Source organism: Pelophylax lessonae (assembly GCF_965119305.1).
Source record: "Pelophylax lessonae genome assembly, chromosome: 1".
Taxonomy (NCBI): Eukaryota; Metazoa; Chordata; class Amphibia; order Anura; family Ranidae; genus Pelophylax; species Pelophylax lessonae.
In genome coordinates this window covers 782,267,178-782,288,098 of record NC_138768.1, presented here as the reverse complement: position 1 = coordinate 782,288,098, position 20,921 = coordinate 782,267,178, and the positions used below count along the sequence as shown (strand labels likewise).

Here is a 20,921-nt window from a genome sequence, read left to right as displayed (position 1 = left end):
GACTGGATTTAGGATTGGGACTAAGCTCCCTCAAAGTACCGGTAGCGGCAATCTCGGCTGCAACCAACAAGAGATGGGCCGAAGATCCTCTAGTGGTTACCTTTTTAAGAGGAGTGTTGAAAATTCGCCCTCCCGTTAGACGCTCGTTTCCACAGTGGGATCTCTCCCTGGTCCTGGAAGTTCTTTGTAACCCCCCATTTTCTCCAGTGGAACAGGCTTCTCTTTGGAATTTGTCATTACAAACTGCCTTCCTCTTGGCCATCACCTCCGGCAGACGAGTCTCCGAGCTACATGCCCTGGGAATAAGTGAGGATCACATCACCTTTTTTCCGGACAGGGTTGAACTTCGCCCTAGACAGGGGTTCATCCCCAAGGTCTCCTCCTCTTCCCATCTTCTAGAACCTTGGGCCCTTCCAGTTTTCCAAAACGCGGATGCAACTCAGCACGACCTAGACATCTCTAGAGTTCTTCGAGCCTATCTGGAAATCACAAGTTCATTCAGACAATCTGACAGTTTGTTTGTCATCCCCTTTGGGAAAAACAGAGGCAAAGAGTCCACCAAGAGGACTCTATCGTCATGGATCATCAAACTCATCCAGAAAACCTATAAAGTCAAGGGGCTATCTCCACCTTCACAAGTAAGAGCTCATTCTACTAGGGCAGTCTCGGCTTCCTGGGCGGCAAGGGCCAACGTTTCCTTAGAGACGGTTTGCAGGGCCGCCTCATGGTCATCACGTCATACATTCTTCAAACATTATCGTATCGACCCAGGGTCGCTTACAACTGTAGAGTTCGGCAGAAGGACTATTCAGTCAGCCATGTCTTTGCCCAATTAAAGATTTGCATATTTAGCATTACCCACCCATTTGTCTTGCTAGTTATTTATCACTAGTATGCTGCCATGGAGGCACCAGGAAAACGGAAAATTGTTTCATACTTACCGTAATTTTCCTTTCCTGGTGCCTATCCATGGCAGCATATGCTCCCACCCTTGGTATTCTATATGACAGAGAATGATGGGACAGGGGGCTGGGCCTTTCTTTTATGCTACTCACTAGTCCTGAGGGAGGAGTAGAGGCGGGGCTCTATCACTAGTATGCTGCCATGGATAGGCACCAGGAAAGGAAAATTACGGTAAGTATGAAACAATTTTCCGTTTTTTTTTCATTTTGGATAGAGTAAGGGAGGGTTATTACTCCTGTTTTTGCCACCTGTGTTCCATTAAGGAGATTTACCTTCACTTCTTGTTCCAAAGCCAAAACAGGAAGTGAGAGGAAATGCAAATTAAAGTGAAAGGCAAGGAAAAACCTAACTTAAGCTTAAATGTACTCCCACCCCCATTGTTGGCTATACCTCCTCTTAAACTGAAGCTGGAGCTGGGACTCGATCATGTGACTGGACTGAAGTGACTTCAGAAAAGGTAAGCATAGACATCTTTTCTTTACAGTGTAAATAGAATAGGCAAAGAAGGGGGGTGTCTTATACAAACAATAGTGCGCTATCCCTCTAAGTGGTTAAATAAACGTGTAAAATAATCACATTGTATGAACATATCACATAAATAAAAAAACTGTGCAAATATAGTGCAAATAACACAGAAATAAAAAGCATATACAACTACTTCACATAACATGAGTTCTTATCCCAAAAGTTATAAAGTGCAATAATAGTTTTGTTTTAATACAATAGCGGTGGAAGTAAATTTAGGTATAGTTAGGATTTTACTTGCCTTCTACTTTAAGGGAATCCATTGGGGTGCCCAGCTCACCAGAACTAGTGTCCCCACTGGAAGATTTCCACTCTATTACTGTTCTGGGGACAACCCAAAATTTGGGATTTCCTTTTACTTTCACTTTTGGTGATAACCAAAAACAGGACAAATAGATAGGGTGAATCTCACTAATGGAAGCAAAGGTAGCAACAAAAAAGTTTACAAGTGTTCTTATCCCTCTACCACTCTGTCCAAAACTGAAAAAAGTTTTGCCTTTAGTTATACTTTATTATTCGTAGCTCATTTATTATTTCTTCCCACTCTGACTACTGGAAACTCAAAAGTAACAGCTAGCAACATCCAAAATCCTAACTTACAAAAAAAAAATGCAAAGTATAGAGAAAGTAAACAATGCTCAGGCTGGCTACAGCCTAGCTGCATTAACAAAAAGAAAACTAGAGGCACTGCAGCTTAAAAGCATGCACCCTACAAATAAATGTAACTATCTATCTTTTTGTTGAAGCTGTAAACATTTTGAGTTGGCAGTCCTGCCACAGGCACAAAGTAAGCAAAAAAAAGTACAAAATGCCTTTCTTGAACTTTTATTATTAAGAAGCAATTTGATATCATGAAAAAGCTCACATAAATAATTTATTAAAATTAAAATATACAACAAAACAATGGCAATGACATGTGTGCATTGTAATAATGCAGCTCATTCATCTGCTCATGGTGATTTCAGCTCTGTATTCTTCTTAGAATGAAAAATACTTTGTAAACCATTCAGGGCGTTTGGACTCCTGTTCCTTTGCCTCTGTTTTTAAGGGTACACTGGCAGGGTTTCGCCTTAAAAAAAAAAAAAAAAAAAAAAAAAAAAATTGGCATCATAAACACACAGACAAGTCAATTTAGTTTTGGGGCGGACAGATCGGACCCTTGACTGACATTTTTGACACTTTTGGGGTTACCAGTGACATTACTGCAGTAATCAGTGCTATACATATGCACTGTTACTGCAAAATTACACTGGTAGTGAAGGGGTTAACTTTATTTGAGAGGGAGGGGCTGTGTGTGTCCCTAGGGGCGTGATTCTAACTGTGATTGGCTGTCTGTTGAGCTGTAGAAACAGTGATCAACGGTTCTACATAGTAGAACCGTGTGATCACAGTTTCTACACAGGGGAGAATGACAGGTGGCTTGTTTACACAAGCTGCCTGACTTTCTCCCTCTGCAGCGGCGATCGCAGAGTGACCTGCGGACATCGGGTCCGCCGGTCACACTCGCGGGGGGTCCGTGACCGAGCGGGAGCGCGCCGGCGGCGGCACGCGCTCGCTCCCTAGACCCTCACAGGCTAGCGACGTAGACCTACGTCACTTTGCCTGTGAGGGGCTGACCGACGTAGATAGGCGTGCGGCAGTCGGCAAGTGGTTAAACAGGAAATTTTGGCTTCAAAACCCCAAAACAATATTTTTTTATTTATTTTCTGAAAGTAGAGGACCTGTAGAATAAAAAGGTGGTTGTTAAAATGTTTTAATGTCACACAATATTTGCGCAATTGTTTATCAAATCTGCTTTTGTAAAAAAACACATTAAAAATTATTTTATTCCATTAAAAAATAATGGGTCTTTTTATAAAAAATAAAATACCTCAGTTACAAAAGATAATGCGTGTAATGCATGTGAACTCCCTCTATTACTGTACATTGCGTGTGTTAGTTAGGTTGTTATTTTGGGTTTGCTGCACTTTCATATTTTTTTCTCATTTTTTCTTTTGTTCATGATTTGTTGGTGTTGGAAGGGTGTTCTTTATATAAATCAACCTAATTTATTCATGCTTGGTCTGGTTCTATATTCCTTAAGTTGTAGCCCACTGATCTGGTTATCCCTGCTGGATACATGAACACGATACATACAGTAACACTGAAGTCACTAAATATCAGATCGCCTGCACTTTGGAATTGGGCAGTATCTGGTTTCTGCATTTTCTAATCGCTGCAAAATGCTCTCAGAGGAGGTTTTGTACCATACATTGATAGTGACAGAGGAAAGGAAATATTGCCACAAAATATTGCAGAAGACTAGGGAACAGTTGATTGCATGCATCTGTCTGGCATATTCTCTTGTCAACCAAGGCAGGGTTTTGTTTGAAGTTCAGCTCTTGATTCAGGTTTGTGCAGAGTTGGCTTTGTCTTGTATTCCTAAAGGTGGTGATGACTTTGCTGGATTGTATCATTGCCACCGATGGTCCGGTGCCCAATGCTAAACCTGCCACTGATGGTCCAGTGCCCGATTCCCAGCTTGCCTCTGATGGGTCTGGTGCTCGTAGCCTAGCCTGCCACTGATGGTCCGCTGCCCAATGTTTAGCCTGCCCCTATGGTTTTATGCCTGCTGCCCGGCTAGTTTTCAGTACCAAGGTTTGGGTCTCAGCTGTTGGGTCTAATATCATTGCGCCTCCATGTTTGCTGAATGCCTTGCATGGGTTACCTTTTTAGTCTAAGATCCCTCCTGCTGCCCCTACTGAGCTCCTTTTGCAGACATTTGTTTCTGTTGCACAAAGGCCTGGTAGTCCAGGTACCCACTTTGAATGTGAAAGCTGCATTTGCCATTTTCGCCCCAGTAGAAGAGGTCACCTGGGAAAGGGCAGAGTTCTATCTGAGCCTTGACATGAACAAGTGGTATCTCAGCAATCTCAGCAATCCCAGCTACATTAGAGGACCTGGGTAGGAGGACAGATGCCTTGGGTAGACCTATGTGGCTGTTAGAGTGTGGAGCAGTTTCTGTCAACCCAGATGTGAAAGGTCCAGTTGCGATGAGACACCCTGACGTCAGGGTACCTGTATGGACAAGGGATTCTGGTGTTAAGCCTTCAGGTGCCCTTTGGAGTCCTAGCGATAGGACATGGGCTGCTCTAGGGAATTGTAAGCTTGAAATGTTGCATCTCTTCAGGGGATCTGGCCTGTGAGGAACACAGACAGCAGCTTTCAGATTCCGGTGAAACGCCATCCTGTGGGTTGAAGGACTCAGACCTAGAGAGATTAAGAGAGTCCTGATCCTGCCCTGTGCATGTGAGCTCCCTCCATTATTGCAAATACAGTAGCGGGTGTTAGTTAGATTGTTGTTTTGGGTTTGCTGCACTTTCAGGTTTATTCCTCAATTTTACTTTGTTTGGCTTGTTTGGTTTGTTGGTGTTGGAAGTGTCTTCCTTATATTAATAAACTTAATCACACTTGGTCTGGTTTCTCATTCCTTGAGGTGTAGCCCACTGATCTGGTCATCCCTGCTGGATACCTTTATTTGCCTTGCATTCCCCTTTACAATTATGTCCTTTGGATACTGAATCTAAATGGGAGGGTCTAATTTATTATAATAAACTGATGCACTCTCAGTGTTCCTAAAAAAAAAGCTGAAGTGACTGCATCCCTTTAGAAGTATTTATCCCTTATAGAGTATCCCACCAAAACTAACATTTCCATTGCAGAGGATACTTAAAATTTGATATATCTTAGTGCTGATTTCTGGGAAAATCAGCAAACCAACCACACAAGCAGGAAATGGCATTGCTGTGTACACCAGCAGTGTGCAAAACACCTTCAAGCTAACATATTGCATTGAATTTTACAGAAAATTACAGCAATTGCAGATTGAAAAAAAAAAAAAAGGTAATTTTTTTTAACATTGCATTAAAAATGGCTTGTGCAGTAATTGTATATGGTGTATCTTTTTTTTTATTTGCTAAATGTATTTTTTCACAAAAGTAGAGTTACCATTTAATGGATTGAGGCTGGGTTCACACTTGTGTGATCACAGACATCGCATGTGATTCACACCCCATTGCTGTGCAGATCACATTCGATGTCTGTGCGATGCAAATTCATCAATACAAACTCTATGGCTGTCGCATCGCATTCGCACCAAAATGGTGCAGGACCCTTTTTTTGGTCTGCACTGGAATCAGTTTGCTTGGGTGTTCACACCTATGCGATCCGATTGCTGCACCACTTGAAAGTATTGCGATCTGCGAACCAATCTGGGGGTTTCATTAACTTTACATTGACACCCCCAGTGGTTCGCAGATGTCAGTGTGAGCCAGTGTGTGATTCAGGTGCAATTGGGGAACTGGCAATGAATCGCAGGGTTTTCTGCATCGCACTAGTGTGAACCGGGACTAAAAAGTGCTGGGCAAAGGATCTGCATGACGATTGTTCCCTTTCTTATGATACAACAGCTGTACACTATTACCTGTTTGGCCGGATGATATCTAAAAGCTGTGCAGGTTGTCGAAAAGGATAGCCAGGCTTCATGCTGTGATCTAAGCTGGGGGACGTTCTTACAGGACTTGTTGGCTTTTTCGAGCTGACACTGTTATTTGTAAAGGTTTTGTCATAAACTGCCAGATTGGGAACACTAATCACACGGGTTGGTACTTCACCCAACTTCTTTTTCTGAAAGTAGAACAATAATAATAGTTACAGGCAGTGGCCGCGATTCATTAAAGCATTTGCAACATTTTTCTGGCAGTATCCATGCATGTGAAAGCCCTGTACCTAAATCATTAAAGTCTCACATCAGTTCTGTAAACAGTTGCAACATGTGCAACAGATTTAGGTCGTTTTTTTTTTTGTTTGTTTTTTTGTTGCTATCGCAATGTGGTGATATGGCTGTGACAAATTCAAAAGGATTACCATCAGTTTGTAGGTAAAGAAAATTAGAAGTAATAAAGTACTTTGGCATATAGAGACAGACCAGGGTGCTCAAAGAGGGGCCATTGTGTACAGCAGAGCATGTTTGCATGCACCCCCAACTGTCACTGGTTGCTAAAGTATTTACATGTTCTAAATAAGCTGTAAAACTTTTTTTTTTTTGGACTTGCCGTAAAATCTGTTTCTTGACGTTGACTAAAGGATTCAGTTATTCTGAGATAATTGAGTTACACTGCTGTCAAAAAAGCTGTTGGTCAACCAGGTATAACTGCTTCAATTTAATAGAAGTTTAGCACAATTAACAAATTACAAACACAAAGGGTTGGGAACGGTCACTTTTAAGAAATGAAAGGAAACAGATTTTATAATAAGTACAAAAATCTACTCTGTCACACTCACTGTCACACTTTGAATGACAATTGCGTGGTCATGTAACACTGTACCCAAACAAAAATGGTATCTTTTTTTTTTTTTTTGCACAAATAGAGCTTACTTTTGATGGTAAATTTTGAAAAAATAAAATTGTGTAAATGAGTAATTTTACTCCTTCACTGACGTGCACTGATGGGCACTGATGAGGCAGCACTGATGGTCGCTGATAGGTGGCACTGATGAAGCTGCACTGATGGCCACTGATGGGGCAGCACTGATAGGTGGCACTGATGAGACAGCACTGGTGGGCACTGATGAGGAGGCAATGATGAGCCTGCACTAATAGGTAGCACTGATGGCCAGCACTGAAGAGCACTAATAGGCACTGGTAGGCAGCACCGATAGGTGACACTGAGGATGAGGCACTGATGGGCCCTGATTGGCAGCACTAATGGGCACTGATAGGTGGCACTGGTAAACACTGATTTGCAGCACTGGTGGGCATTGATAGGTGGCACTGATGGGCACTGGTTGACACTGATTAGCAGCACTGGCTGTCACAGATCGGGACCGATGTCCCTGTAACAAAAACCAGGTATTGGCTTTCTTTTATTCTCCCCACGCTGATCATGAGGAGAAAAAGAGCTTATAACAGGCTTCTGTTTACTTCCGTGATCAGCTGTGTTTGGCTGACAGCTGATCAAGAGGTAAAGGGCCACTGTGATTTGGCCTTTTTCTGCTCTGTGATCAGCTTAATCCAAAGGACTCAGTGATCACAGAGAGCACAGCCCAGGCACCACAGGGGGCGAGCAAGCATAGAAGGACCTCTATTGATGCCCTCCCATCACTGGAAGCTCACGCTATAGCCGTCTTTCGGCTATAGCACTGACGAAAAGTGGTTAAAGAGGAACTCTGGTCGACCCACCTTTTATTTTATTTTTTGGCTTACCGGATGGCTAGCTTGATTGTGGCATCTGCCCATTTCAGATACTTACCCATCCAGTGGATCCATCCTTCTTTTTTACTATGCAGTTAAACTGGAAGAAGCCATGCACCTAAGCGCTCATTCACAAGTGCAGCAGGCCTTGCTCCTCTGAAAAGCAATCCAAGTTTGTTTGACAGGTGACGAGGAGGCGATGTGTTGCCTCCTCACCACCTGATTTAAACCAATAATTGCCCTGCAATGAACGCAATTGCGGTAGATTTCAAGTGAATCTACACGGGCAAAACACAGGTTTACTTTGAGGAAATCTGTCATGAGAGAATCACAGAGGCTGCCACCGCTGACCATCCTAACTGTAAATGCTTGTTGCCTGGCTTTCACTCTGGTGCATTAGCTTCAATGCTTTTTGAGTTACTGATCTAAGACAAGTATATAGATAAAGAATTGTGATATTTATTTATAGAGTGCATGTTCCAGTTCTGTGATTCACAAATGATTAATGCCAAGACAAGACAGTCAACAGTCACATTTTTTAGAAGAAGGCTAGCAATAGCAGCCCCCATATTTCTTTCACGACAGGGCTACATTAATAATCAGTAGATGTCTATTGCTTCTTTTTCATTCAAATTATTGAGCTCTTCAAATCACTAAAAAAATGTTGATAATATTGTTTACTGTACATTTGGCACATTTTAAAAATATACACATTAAGAGCCCATTCACATTAGCGCGACTTGTCAGGCGACTTGTCAGCCTGACAAGTCGCGCTCGGTCGCGGTCCATTGATTAGCACAGGACCCGTTCTAATAGGAGCGACACAAGTCGCTCCGACTTAGAAAAAGGGTCCTGTACTACTTTGGGGCGACCTGGAGGCGACTTGCATAGACTTCCATTATGTGAAGTCTCTGCAAGTCGCGCCGAAGTCGTGGTGCACAGCGGTGCACGCGACTTCACAGGTCGCCCCTCCAAAGTCGTGTCGCGCTAGTCTGAATGGGCTCTTAGGTGATTATAATCACATACAAACACAAATAAAACAAGCAGAATAGTAGATTTCCTTTAAACAGTTTAGTACAGTATTATAGGGTCTTACCTTCATTGTGGGTGTTAAACTGCCACCATTTGGATTGCAGGAAAATGACTGACTTCTATGTGTTTCCTGAATAAGCGGCATTGCAAGGTCATCATCAAAGTTCTCAATTTCCTATAAAATAATAATAATTATTTTAATCTCTAGCTAAGTTCCCAACAAAAGCATTGGATTTTTTTGTGGCAGTTAACACTTCTCCATATTATATGCTGTAAAGGCTGTTTTGTAAAACTACACTGTGGTAAAGCTTGTGTCAAAAGAAAGGATAAAACAATTATAAACTCCATTTTTAAGATATGGAGACAGCATTTATTGGGGAATCCCAGCTTAAACCGTGTTATTTTTCCAATAATTTAAATGTGCTGAGACTAGCATATTACACTGCCTGGCCAAAAAAACAGTCGCCACCTGGAATGAACTAAGCAACTAACTAAACTGAGCATGCAGTAACTATCCTATTGGATAGTTACTGCATGTGCCCAAAGAATGAGGTCAGCTGACTACCTGAATATACTGAATGACCAGGTTATTCCATCAATGGATTTTTTCTTCCCTGATGGCACGGGCATATTCCAAGATGACAATGCCATGATTCATCGGGCTTAAATTGTAAAAGAGTGGTTCATGGAGCATGAGACATCATTTTCACACATGGATTGGCCACCACAGAGTCCAGAACTTAACCCCTTTAAGAATCTTTGGGATGTGCTGGAGAAGGCTTTGCGGAGTGGACCGACTCTCCCTTCATCAATACAAGATCTTGGTGAAAAATGAATACAACACTGGACGGAAATAAATCTTGTGACATTGCAGAAGCTTATTGAAACAATGCCACAGCGAATGCGTGCCGTAAAAGCTAAAGGTGGTCCAACGTGTGTGATCTTTATTTTTTTTGCTGGCAACTTTTTTTTTGGCCAGTCAGTGTATTAGGCAAGTGCTTCTGTAAAAAGCATATCGAGTAAAGAAAAAAAAATACTAATTTTGTAATTATCTGTAGCCCCATAATCTGTCCTATTGATATCCTTGCCTATATTGAAACGATTTAAGTGAATCTAAAGATCCTTTTTCTTTAGTTTAGAACAGAGTAGGGAAGGATTAAAACACATGTAAGGCTGTTTGTGTATTTTTGGGGAAATTTTCATTCAGTTAATTTCCCAGAGTCACAACAGGAATTTACAGGAAATCTCTTAAAGTGAGATTCCCCCTCTTAGTTGTCCATGGAACAGGTGTCCTGACTGGAGGACTTTTTGTTAATTCCCTTTCTTGGGACAACTCAAAATTTTTGGACTGACCCCTTTCTTTCTTTGTCAATGATAATGGTAACAAGTACAAAATGAGGGGGGATCACAGATAGCAATAAAAACTTGATAGAGAGTTGAACCCTTCCCATTCTAGCTAAAATAAAAAAAAAGGTTTTTCCTAAAGATACACTTTAATCATTTGAGTGCCAGTATGTAATACCCATTTTTACCATTCTTCAGTTTCCAGTGCTGTGGTTTGTTGTTGCATTTGACTGACAATTACTCCAACGTGTAACCATTGTAATTTTATATAATTTTTTTAGAACAATTTTCGTAATGAAAAAAGACTAAAAACTCAAAAAAAAAAAAAAAGTTATCTTTACTTGTTAAAATAAAAATACCACACCCAAAATGACCCCTTCTTTGGAAAATAGACACCCAATGGTAATCTAATTTTTGGCAGAGTTTTTTGAAAATTAAGACAGATGTCAGGGTCCAGACTGGCGGCAGATGACTGCACTAGAGGTGGATCCTCTGTGTCAGTGAGGGATTGGCGTGGACCGTACTAGAGGATCGGTTCTAAGTTACTACCGGTTTTCACCAGAGCCCGCCGCAAGGCGGGATGGACTTGCTGCGGCGGTAGCAACCAGGTCGTGTCCCCCGGTAACGGCTCAACCTCACTGGCAGCTGAGACAGGCGTGGTACAATAGGACAAGGCAAAGGCAAGGTCAGACGTAGCAGAAGGTCAGGGCAGGCGGCAAAGGTTCAAAGTTAGAGGTCAACGGCAGAAGTTCAGATACACAGGCAAGGCAAACACAAATCGCTTTCTCAAGGCACTAAGGCAACAAGATCCAGCAAAGACAGGAAGGGGGAGTGAGTTTATATAGGAAACAGGAAACAGGTCACAGGAAACAGGAAACAGGCCACAGGAAACAGGAAACAGGAAATAGGTCACAGGAAACAGGTCACAGGAAACAGGAAACAGGAAGGGAGGTTTGGACCAGGCACCAATTACTGGTGCACATGGCCCCTTAAATTTCAAACAACCTGCGCGCGCGCGCCCTATGGTGCAGGGGCGCACGCGCCGGGAACCACGAGAGCGGGGAGCAGAGGAAGGAGCCTGAGCGGGCACAGGTGAGTGGATCTGGAAGGAACGCCGCGAGCGCTCCAGTCCAGAAGCAGGGACCGGAGCGCTCAGCGTTACAGTACCCCCCCCTTTGGTCTCCCCCTCTTTTTGGTACCCAGAAACCTGTGGATGAGCTCCTTGTCGAGGATATTGGACTCGGGCTCCCATGACCTCTCTTCGGGACCACAATTCTCCCAGTCAACAAGAAAAAATGTTTTACCTCTGACGACCTTGGAGGCGAGGATCTCTTTTACTGAGAAGACGTCAGAGGACCCAGAGACAGGAGCAGGAACGGTGACCTTGGGGGAAAATCGGTTAAGAATGAGAGGTTTGAGAAGGGATACATGAAAGGAGTTAGGAATACGAAGAGAGGGAGGAAGATGGAGTTTGTAAGAGACAGCGTTAATTTGGCTTTTGATTCTAAAAGGCCCGAGGTAACGCGGACCCAGTTTGTAGCTGGGGACCCGAAACCGGATGTATTTGGCAGAGAGCCACACTCTGTCACCAGGGGCAAAGACAGGAGGAGTCCTTCTTTTTTTATCTGCATGTCTCTTCATGCGAGAAGCGGCCAGGGTGAGCAACTTTTGAGTTTCTTTCCAGATGGAGGAGAAGTCCAGGGTCAAGTCATCAACGGCAGGAACTCCAGAAGAGGTGGGAATGGGGAGGGGGGGCAGCGGGTGACGGCCGTACACCACAAAAAACGGAGATTTGGTGGATGACTCAGAGTCTCTAAAATTATATGAGAATTCGGCCCAGGGCAACAGGTCGACCCAATCATCCTGGCGGGAGGAGACGAAGTGTCGTAGATAGTAACCAAGGATCTGGTTAACCCTCTCCACTTGTCCATTGGACTGAGGGTGGTAGGCGGAAGAAAAGTTCAATTTGATTTTAAATTGGGTGCAGAGTGCTCTCCAAAATTTTGAGATAAACTGAACTATCAGAGACGATATGTGTTAGAAGACCATGGAGACGGAATACGTGTAAAAAGAATTGCTTCGCCAGCTGTGGCGCAGAAGGGAGACCAGGAAGCGGGACAAAATGTGCCATTTTGGAAAATCTGTCAACAACCACCCATATGACTGTGTTGCCATGGGATACGGGAAGGTCAGTGACGAAGTCCATCACTATGTGGGACCAAGGCTGTTCGGGCACTGGCAGAGGGAGGAGAAGACCTGCAGGCCTCTGGCGGGGAGTTTTGTCATGTGCGCAGACAGTACAGGCCCGAACGAACTCCGTTACATCTCTCTCGAAGGAAGGCCACCAATAGTGTCTGGCAATTAGCTGAGTCGTCTTTTTAATTCCAGTGTGACCCGCCAGGTGAGAGGAGTGACCCCATTTGAGAGTCCGGAGGCGAAGACGTGGAGGAACATATGTTTTCTCTGGAGGAACTGGTACCAGTGAAGCAGGGGCAGTTGAAATCAGACACTCAGGAGGAATGATGTGTTGAGGAACGATTTCATCTTCGGAGGCATCCTCTAGTGCCAACTTAATGGCTAGTAGTTCACGGTCTCCAATGGCATAGTTCTTTTCTGGAGGGGAAAAAGTTTTTGAGAAGAAGCCACAGGTGACATTTCTTCCTTTAGCGGACTTTTGAAGAAGAACCGCTCCGGCTCCCACAGAGGAGGCATCTACTTTCAGGAATAATGGTTTCAGCGGATCGGGCCTAGACAAGACTGGAGCGGAGGCGAAGGCGGTCTTAAGGCAAGTAAAGGCTTCTTCCGCTTAGGGAGGCCAGGATCTCGGATTCGCTTCCTTCTTGGTTAGTGCCACAATAGGCGCCACAATAGTGGAGAAGTGGGGGATGAACTGGCGGTAGTAATTGGCAAATCCGAGGAAGCGCTGGATAGAGCGAAGTCCCGAGGGGCGTGGCCAATTCAAGACTGCAGAGAGCTTGTCGGGGTCCATTTGAAGACCTTGTCCAGAAACTAGGTATCCCAGAAACGGAAGGCAGCTACGTTCAAAGAGGCATTTTTCAATTTTGGCGTAAAGATGGTTAACACGGAGACGGTGGAGCACTTGACAAACATGGAGACGGTGTTCTTCCAGAGTGGAGGAGAAGATTAGTATGTCGTAAAGATAGACCACTACGCAGGTATACAACAAGTCCCGGAAGATCTCATTGACAAAGTCTTGGAAGACTGCAGGAGCATTGCACAGGCCAAAGGGCATGACAAGATACTCGAAGTGGCCATCTCTGGTATTGAAAGCGGTTTTCCACTCATCTCCTTCATGGATTCTGATGAGGTTGTAAGCGCCCCTGAGGTCAAGCTTAGTGAAGACCTTTGCTCCGCGCAAACGGTCAAAGAGCTCCGACATGAGTGGCAGCGGGTAGCGATTCTTTACCGTGATTTTGTTGAGACCGCGATAATCAATACAAGGGCGTAGTGACCCATCTTTTTTGGCAACAAAAAAGAATCCTGCTCCGGCAGGAGAAGAAGACTTCCTGGTGAAACCTTTCTCAAGATTCTTCTGAATGTACTCCGACATGGCCTTGGTTTCAGGAGCGGAGAGAGGGTAAATCCTGCCACGAGGTGGTGTGGTACCAGGAAGTAAGTCAATGGGGCAGTCGAAGGGTCTATGTGGTGGTAAGACCTCTGCCTGTTTTTTGCAGAATACGTCAGCAAAGTCTTGATAGGCTTTAGGAAGGCCGAGCAAAGGAGAGGAGATTTGTCTGGTGGGTACCGACTTGAGGCAACGAGTGTGGCAGGTAGGGCCCCATGATTTAATGTCCCCAGAGGTTCAGTCGAGGGTAGGAGCGTGGCGCTGGAGCCAAGGCAAGCCAAGAAGGATGTCAGAAGTGCAGTTAGGCAGAACAAAAAATTCAATCGTCTCTTGGTGGAGAACCCCTATGGTCATGAGCACGGGTTCTGTGTGGTAACGCACGGTGCAGTTCAGATTCTCTCCGTTAACTGTGGAAATAAAGAAGGGCTTGATGAGACGGATAACAGGGATGTTAAACCGGTTGATGAAGGAGGCTTTAATGAAGTTTCCTGCAGAACCAGAGTCCAAGAAGGCCAACGCAGAGAAGAAGACTTTAGTGGCTGGAGAAATTCGTACTGGAACGATCAGGCGTGGAGAGGAAGAATTTACACCCAGTGACACCTCTCCCACGTTCACTAGGTGCGAGCGTTTCCCGGACACTGAGGATGAAGAGGACAGTCCTTTAAGAAGTGTTCAGAGCTCGCACAATATAGACATAAGTTCTCGTTCCTCCGGCGAGACCTCTCTTGTTGGGTCAGGCGAGACCGATCCACTTGCATGGCCTCCTCGGTGGAAGGCACGGTAGCAGACTGCAAAGGGTGCTGGAAGAGAGGAGCCAGGCGTGGGTATCGCCTGATGCGAACAAGATCTTTTTCCTGGCGGAGCATTTGACGCCTTTCAATGTAGCGCATATCTATGCGAGTAGCCAAGTGGATAAGTTCAGTCAGGGAGGCAGGTATTTCTCGTGCGGCCAGACAATCCTTGATATGGCTGGATAAACCCTTTTTAAAGGTCGCGCAGAGAGCCTCGTTGTTCCAGGCCAATTCGGAGGCCAGAGTGCGAAATTGTATAGCATATTCGCCCACTGTAGAGTCTCCTTGGACGAGGTTCAGCAAGGCTGTTTCCGCGGACGAGGCACGGGCAGATTCCTCGAAGACACTGCGGATTTCAGAAACAAAGGACTGGACAGAGTTAGTGGCAGGATCGTTGCGGTCCCAAAGCGGTGTGGCCCAGGCCAAGGCCTTCCCAGATAATAAACTGACCATGAACGCCACCTTAGACCGTTCTGTGGGAAACTGGTATGACAACATCTCTAGGTGCAGGGAACATTGGGACAAGAATCCCCGGCACATCTTAGAGTCTCCATCAAACTTGTCCGGGAGAGATAAGCGGACTCTAGCGGTAGCAGTGGCAGCTCGGGGAGGAGGAGATGCAGAAGCTGGCTGTGACGGCAGAAGCTGTTGAATCATGGCGGTCAACTGCGTCAGTTGTTGTCCTTGTTGGGCAATCTGCTGGGACTGCTGGGCAACCACAGTAGTGAGGTCAGCGAGACTAGGCAGCGGCACATCAGCGGGATCCATGGCCGGATCTACTGTCAGGGTGGAGTCCTCTGTGTCAGTGAGGGATTGGCGTGGACCGTACTAGAGGACCGGTTCTAAGTTACTACCGGTTTTCACCAGAGCCCGCCGCAAGGCAGGATGGACTTGCTGCGGCGGTAGCAACCAGGTTGTGTCCCCCGGTAATGGCTCAACCTCACTAGCAGCTGAGACAGGCATGGTACAATAGGACAAGGCAAAGGCAAGTTCAGACGTAGCAGAAGGTCAGGGCAGGCGGCAAAGGTTCAAAGTCAGAGGTCAATGGCAGAAGGTCAGATACACAGGCAAGGCAAACACAAATCGCTTTCTCAAGGCACTAAGGCAACAAGATCTGGCAAGGACAGGAAGGGGGAGTGGGTTTATATAGGAAACAGGAAACAAGTCACAGGAAACAGGAAACAGGTCACAGGAAACAGGAAACAGGAAATAGGTCACAGGAAACAGGAAACAGGTCACAGGAAACAGGAAACAGGAAGGGAGGTTTGGACCAGGCACCAATTACTGGTGCACAGGCCCCTTAAATTTCAAACAACCGGCGCGTGCGCCCTATGGTGCAGGGGCGCACGCACCGGGAACCACGAGAGCGGGGAGCGGAGGAAGGAGCCTGAGCGGGCACAGGTGAGTGGATCTGGAAGGAACGCCGCGAGCGCTCCAGTCCAGAAGCAGGGACCAGAGCGCTCAGCGTTACAACAGATACTGGTAATGAGGGGGATAAAACATGGGCCTTAGCAATTATGCACTAGATAAAGCGCACGCAGGTCACACACGGAGGGAGGAGAAGATAAAAGGGTTATTGTACAGATCACATACATTGGGAGAATGGAATGTGCTGGATAAGGGAGGTAGTCTCTCTATGACAAATCACAGCAATTACAATGTACAGAGCCACTCGAGTTGGCTCTGTACACTGTGTCTGTGAATGATGGCGCAATGGCTGTCTGGTGGAGCTTTATGTAGTGCCATTTATAAACAGCACTGGGTAAATACCGGTCTACCACTTTATCAATGATAAGCTAACAGTGTTAGGTTAGTGCCTAAAGTCATCCCTGGAGCCAGCACAACTATTATATGTTTCTAATACTTACAGACTGTAGATATGAAAAAAGGCTTTTTATTACAAAAAAGATATACGGGGGGGGGGGGGAATTCAGTATAGAAGCTTCAATACTTTTTTAGCAATATGGCCCCTTTAAAGTGGCATGCGCCTAAGGAATATTTCACAGTTTTGCTATATTTTAGATTTAGGTAAATCCTGCTACCGCTAGTTTACAGATAATCAAACTGGCAGTTATTAGGAACAACTCGTAGTTAGCAAACAGAGAGATGGTAGTGCTCTAAGAAAGGTATTTGGTTCGGGGAAGCTATCATGAATGTGATAGCTTCCTGCACAAGGTTCCCTGGTTGCTATGAAGTCAGCAGCTGCCAGTATTATAACAATTGAACACCCATTACTGGCCCTTTTCAGCTACTGGCTGTGAGATTCCCAGGCCAACAACTGAAAGAAAATGAAGGAGTGGGGGTGCTGCTGACACTGCTACCTAAATATGACCATTGTCACATTTGGAGAATGATGTCACAAGCCGCGCATTAAAAACAGCTCCCTCTACTAGTAACCCACACTTTTTCCTGTCCTGACACTGCCCTTTCATACGCAGCCTCTGTCAGGCCTGGAGTATACTGCAATTGAATAACACTGAACTCCACTGATGTGGTGATATCGTGTAAGCAGGGTTAGGGATGTAGAGTTCTGTTGACTGAATACAGCAACAAACAGCTGACAGTTGCATGAATCTATCACCCGTACCAACACTTGTTGTGCTAAGGAGGTCCACATCACTCTTTATGAACTCCACTGACTGTGACTCTTTTGCAATAAAGTCGTCATACCTTCCTGTTCACAAACTTTTTTCAAATGTACATACATTGAATGCCTTGGTGGTGGGATGAATTAACTATCATGTGCATGCACAATTGTTAAGTCAGCCAATCAAGATGGCCAAAGAAGCTAAACCTGAAAGAGCTATGTGCAAATGATTAACAATACATATACTGTATGCTGTATATAATGCAGAAAGATTGTGACAGTAAATAATAATTGTCAACATATAAGGGCATGGATATCAACCAAAATAATTGAAAATAAAAGTCCCAGATAAAGAACCAAAAATTGTTAAGGTGGAACACATGTTACCACACATGCACCAACCAGCCGTGGCCATCTTGCTTTTGGGAAATTGACCATACATGTGTTTCAAATTGTTTATACTACTTCTACCCATTGTAAGTGCATTTACCCTTATTAAATATTGCTTTACTATAAATTCCTCAAAAAGTCATTCTATTCGAATTTGCTGAAGAAATTTAAAGACTTGCTGAATTCATTTATCCTTATTTGGAGATTGTACTGAGGTTTCCTGGATATATTGGGGTGGCGGTTTTACCCCACCTCACATCCCCCCCCCTTTTTTTTTAATTCTTTTTTTTTTTTTTTTACTTTCTCTCTCTCCCCTTTCCCTGTTTTTTCCTCACTCCTCTTCCTTTTGTCTTCTCTTTTTTTATTTTCTCTATGCTTCATTCATGCTGGTATCCACCGTATAAAAAATAAATCTCACGGGGTGCAGAGACTCTTTAATGCCGGGTTTCCCGGAACATTCTATTAATGACCTGTGTGCTGCTCATGACTTCACTTGTTTTCCAAATGTTATAATTTTCTAATCAATATGTTTTGACAAGTTTGTCATTGATCTCTGTTTTTTTTTTTTTTTTTTTGTGAGTTGTCTTAACATAAAATATTGAAAAAAATATTGCTTTACTTACAGATTTACACTATTGAGGGTGCTTTTTTCTCGCTTTATGGTATTATTCCTGCATTAAGCTTCACTGCATACTGAACTGACCCCCAGAAGCAGATTGGAGGCTCTGTGGAGCATTAAACAAGCACTGTTTGACCTTTCCTTAGTTATTGGAATCTGGTAAGTCCCCACTCTTCACACACTGGTGGTTTGCATGGTGGTCCTAGTGTTGAGAAGTTTTGAGGCCTTTTTGGGATCCACATTCCACTTTCTCTTCTATCATATACTGAAAAGTTTACCTTAACCATTTTTGGTTCTTCACCTGGGACTTTTATTAACAATTGTCTTTGGTTTATATCTATGCACTCATATGTCCACAATTATTATTTATGTGCATGACCTTTCTGCATTATGTACAGTATATATGTATAGTTAATCATTTGCACATAGTGTTTTATATGTCTTTTTTAAGCGCTGCACTGCTGATTTCAAATTTATGTATAGCCTGTATTAGGTTATTGTGCTAGTTGCTTTCAACTATTTCCCTTTTGGGCTCTTAGCACATTTTTTCTTTGGTTTAAACCTAAAAAAAAGCCTGGGTGGAAATGACTGCGCCAGTGATGGAGTTCACGGGTGGGGAGGTGAATATTGCAGACTTTGCGCTTTACCATTCAAGAATAAGATATGAAAACCAGTATTCTAGTCTAAGCATTATTATTGTAGCAAGGTTTCCAAGCCTGTGGCCTGATGTGGGTCTGCCATTAGTAACGGTAATCTCTTCAGCCCATATGAGCTGTGACCCTGGGTGTGACAACTGAAGCAGCGACAACTCCGGCATCTTTGTTTGTGGTTTTTATTTGATTTAAAGGGGATGGGAGAAGGGAATGAGTGGAATACTCCTTGAGGCTTGAACTAATTACATGTGGGACTTTACTCCTGAAAAATGCCCATTGGTGTTTCCTTGATGCCAGCCGGTGCCAGCCAATGCTCTCTAACACTGTAAATATCCTTTATAACACAGAAGTGCTGAATCCTCGACTATTAGTCCAGAATATCCAGGACTGAGAACTGTAGAACTGCTGACACTGTTGTGCTGTAAAAATCACTGAATACTGTCCCCCGCTTTGACTAGCTTGAGGTAGTATGAAGTAGAACGCTGTAAAGCTGTACTTGCAACTGACACACTCTGTACAATTCAGGGCCCAACCGCAGGTGCCCCCTTTAACTTGAACTCTTCAGGGTCCACTGACATGTACCCCCTCTTCAGCTTCAGGGCCCTCAATCTAGGTACCACCTTTCCAACTAGCTGGCACTGGATCCCAGAACCTCTTCCGGAGTGGTCCCCTCTAACTCAGGACCTGTGTAGGCTTTCCTGGGACTGGACCCCTCTCTCTCTCCGCAGGCTCTCGGCACACCGGATCCCCTCAGCTCACTTAGAACGCTCTTGACACTCAGGCGACACCCCGAGACATCCACCTTCCTTAGACTGGAGGAGAGACAGCTGCACTCTCCTTCCTGGGACTCTGCTCCCGCCAAAGACATTGTGTCATGTGCCACCCCCAAACTTATACCCACTCCCAGAATCCTTTGCAGCACAATCTGCCTCCTGGGGTAGTTACAAGCCTGGATGTGTCCCCTGATTGGGTCTTCTTCACCGCCCAATGAGAAGCCTCTCACAGGGCCAGTGAAGAGACTCCCCTCTCAGCAGACACACTTGGCAGCCATGACAAACTACCTGCACAAAAGAAAACATGGCTCTGCTGTTAGGCAGACAAAGCCCACTATATTTTACCTAGCACCTACCTGTAGGGTGCTATATTATTCCTAACTGATATAACACGAAAAGTAATTCAATTTTTTTCCCTCTGTAAATGAATCTTTCTTTTATTGGCAAGGTTAACTTACTGACCCTTGGCTGCTTATATTCACCTTCCCTCTGTTCCCACGATGCCCTGTCCTTCACAAGTGAAGAGAAGCATGTGTAAGCTCCAAATTGATTTAGTCTAAACTGAGATTTGGACTCTCTTCCTACCCCCCTATTACATGGAAATCTCTCTGGAAAAAGCATAGTTTTAGATGAAGTCATAAAAATCTAAAGTTATAACAGAACCCCTTTTTATTTCCTACACTGATATCTATAGATATGAATGCCTTGGCCTCTCAATCATTTTTATTCATGTTGTAGTGCAAAGTCTATTTCTGGTCGGTTGCTATACTAATAAAAGTAATCCACTCTTTGGAAATGCATTTACACATTGTCTTTCTTGACAAATATGTGTTAAACGTACATCCTTCTTATCACATTCCAGACAGTTTAGTTTAGGAACAAGGTCTCCATTACACAGCAGAACAGAGCAGCTTCTTTAATGTAGTTTTTACTGCCACCTAGTGTTGACAGAAGGTTAATGAACGAATGGGCCATACACACTACGGTATAAGATTTTCTGAAGACTTTTTCCTTTAGACTTACCAAAACCATATAATATGAGGTCAAACCTAAACACTTTCAATTTGTATGCAATCTGGCAGGCCCCTGCACTACATAGAAAATTTAAATCTGAAGGCATTCTTAATTTGCAGCATTTTTTTCACACCTGCCTAAGACTTTTGCACAGTACTATATATATGAATTGTTCAACCTGCAAAAGGGTTTGGAATTGTGTTTAGCCCATTTTGGAAATCAAATACCACTGCCAGAGAGCTCAGCCTGGTCTTGCTCCACATTTCCCCCAGGCCTGCAGACTAGACTTCATTTAAGAAATACCACCTACCTACCTTTGGCTGCATAATGAAGAAGCAGTAATAAAGCCCTGATTATTGTGGCCCCTCTCTCTCACAGTCTGAGTGCTACTATGCAGAGGATTACAGGAGGC

At 44.2% G+C, this 20,921-nt stretch overlaps 1 protein-coding gene across 1 annotated transcript in view; it reads right to left on the bottom strand.

Moving 5' to 3' along the window:
* Positions 1-2,299: 2,299 nt before the first annotated feature.
* Positions 2,300-20,921, bottom strand: part of FAM184B (family with sequence similarity 184 member B) — a 180,170-nt gene continuing 161,548 nt past the window's right edge. Inside the window, exons 12-14 of the mRNA XM_082273160.1 lie at positions 8,817-8,927; positions 5,951-6,153; positions 2,300-2,557 (exon numbers count right to left, since the gene is read on the bottom strand). Coding sequence (XP_082129286.1) covers positions 2,467-2,557; positions 5,951-6,153; positions 8,817-8,927 — 405 coding nt within the window. The 3' untranslated portion in view covers positions 2,300-2,466. The remainder of the gene's footprint in view (positions 2,558-5,950; positions 6,154-8,816; positions 8,928-20,921) is intronic.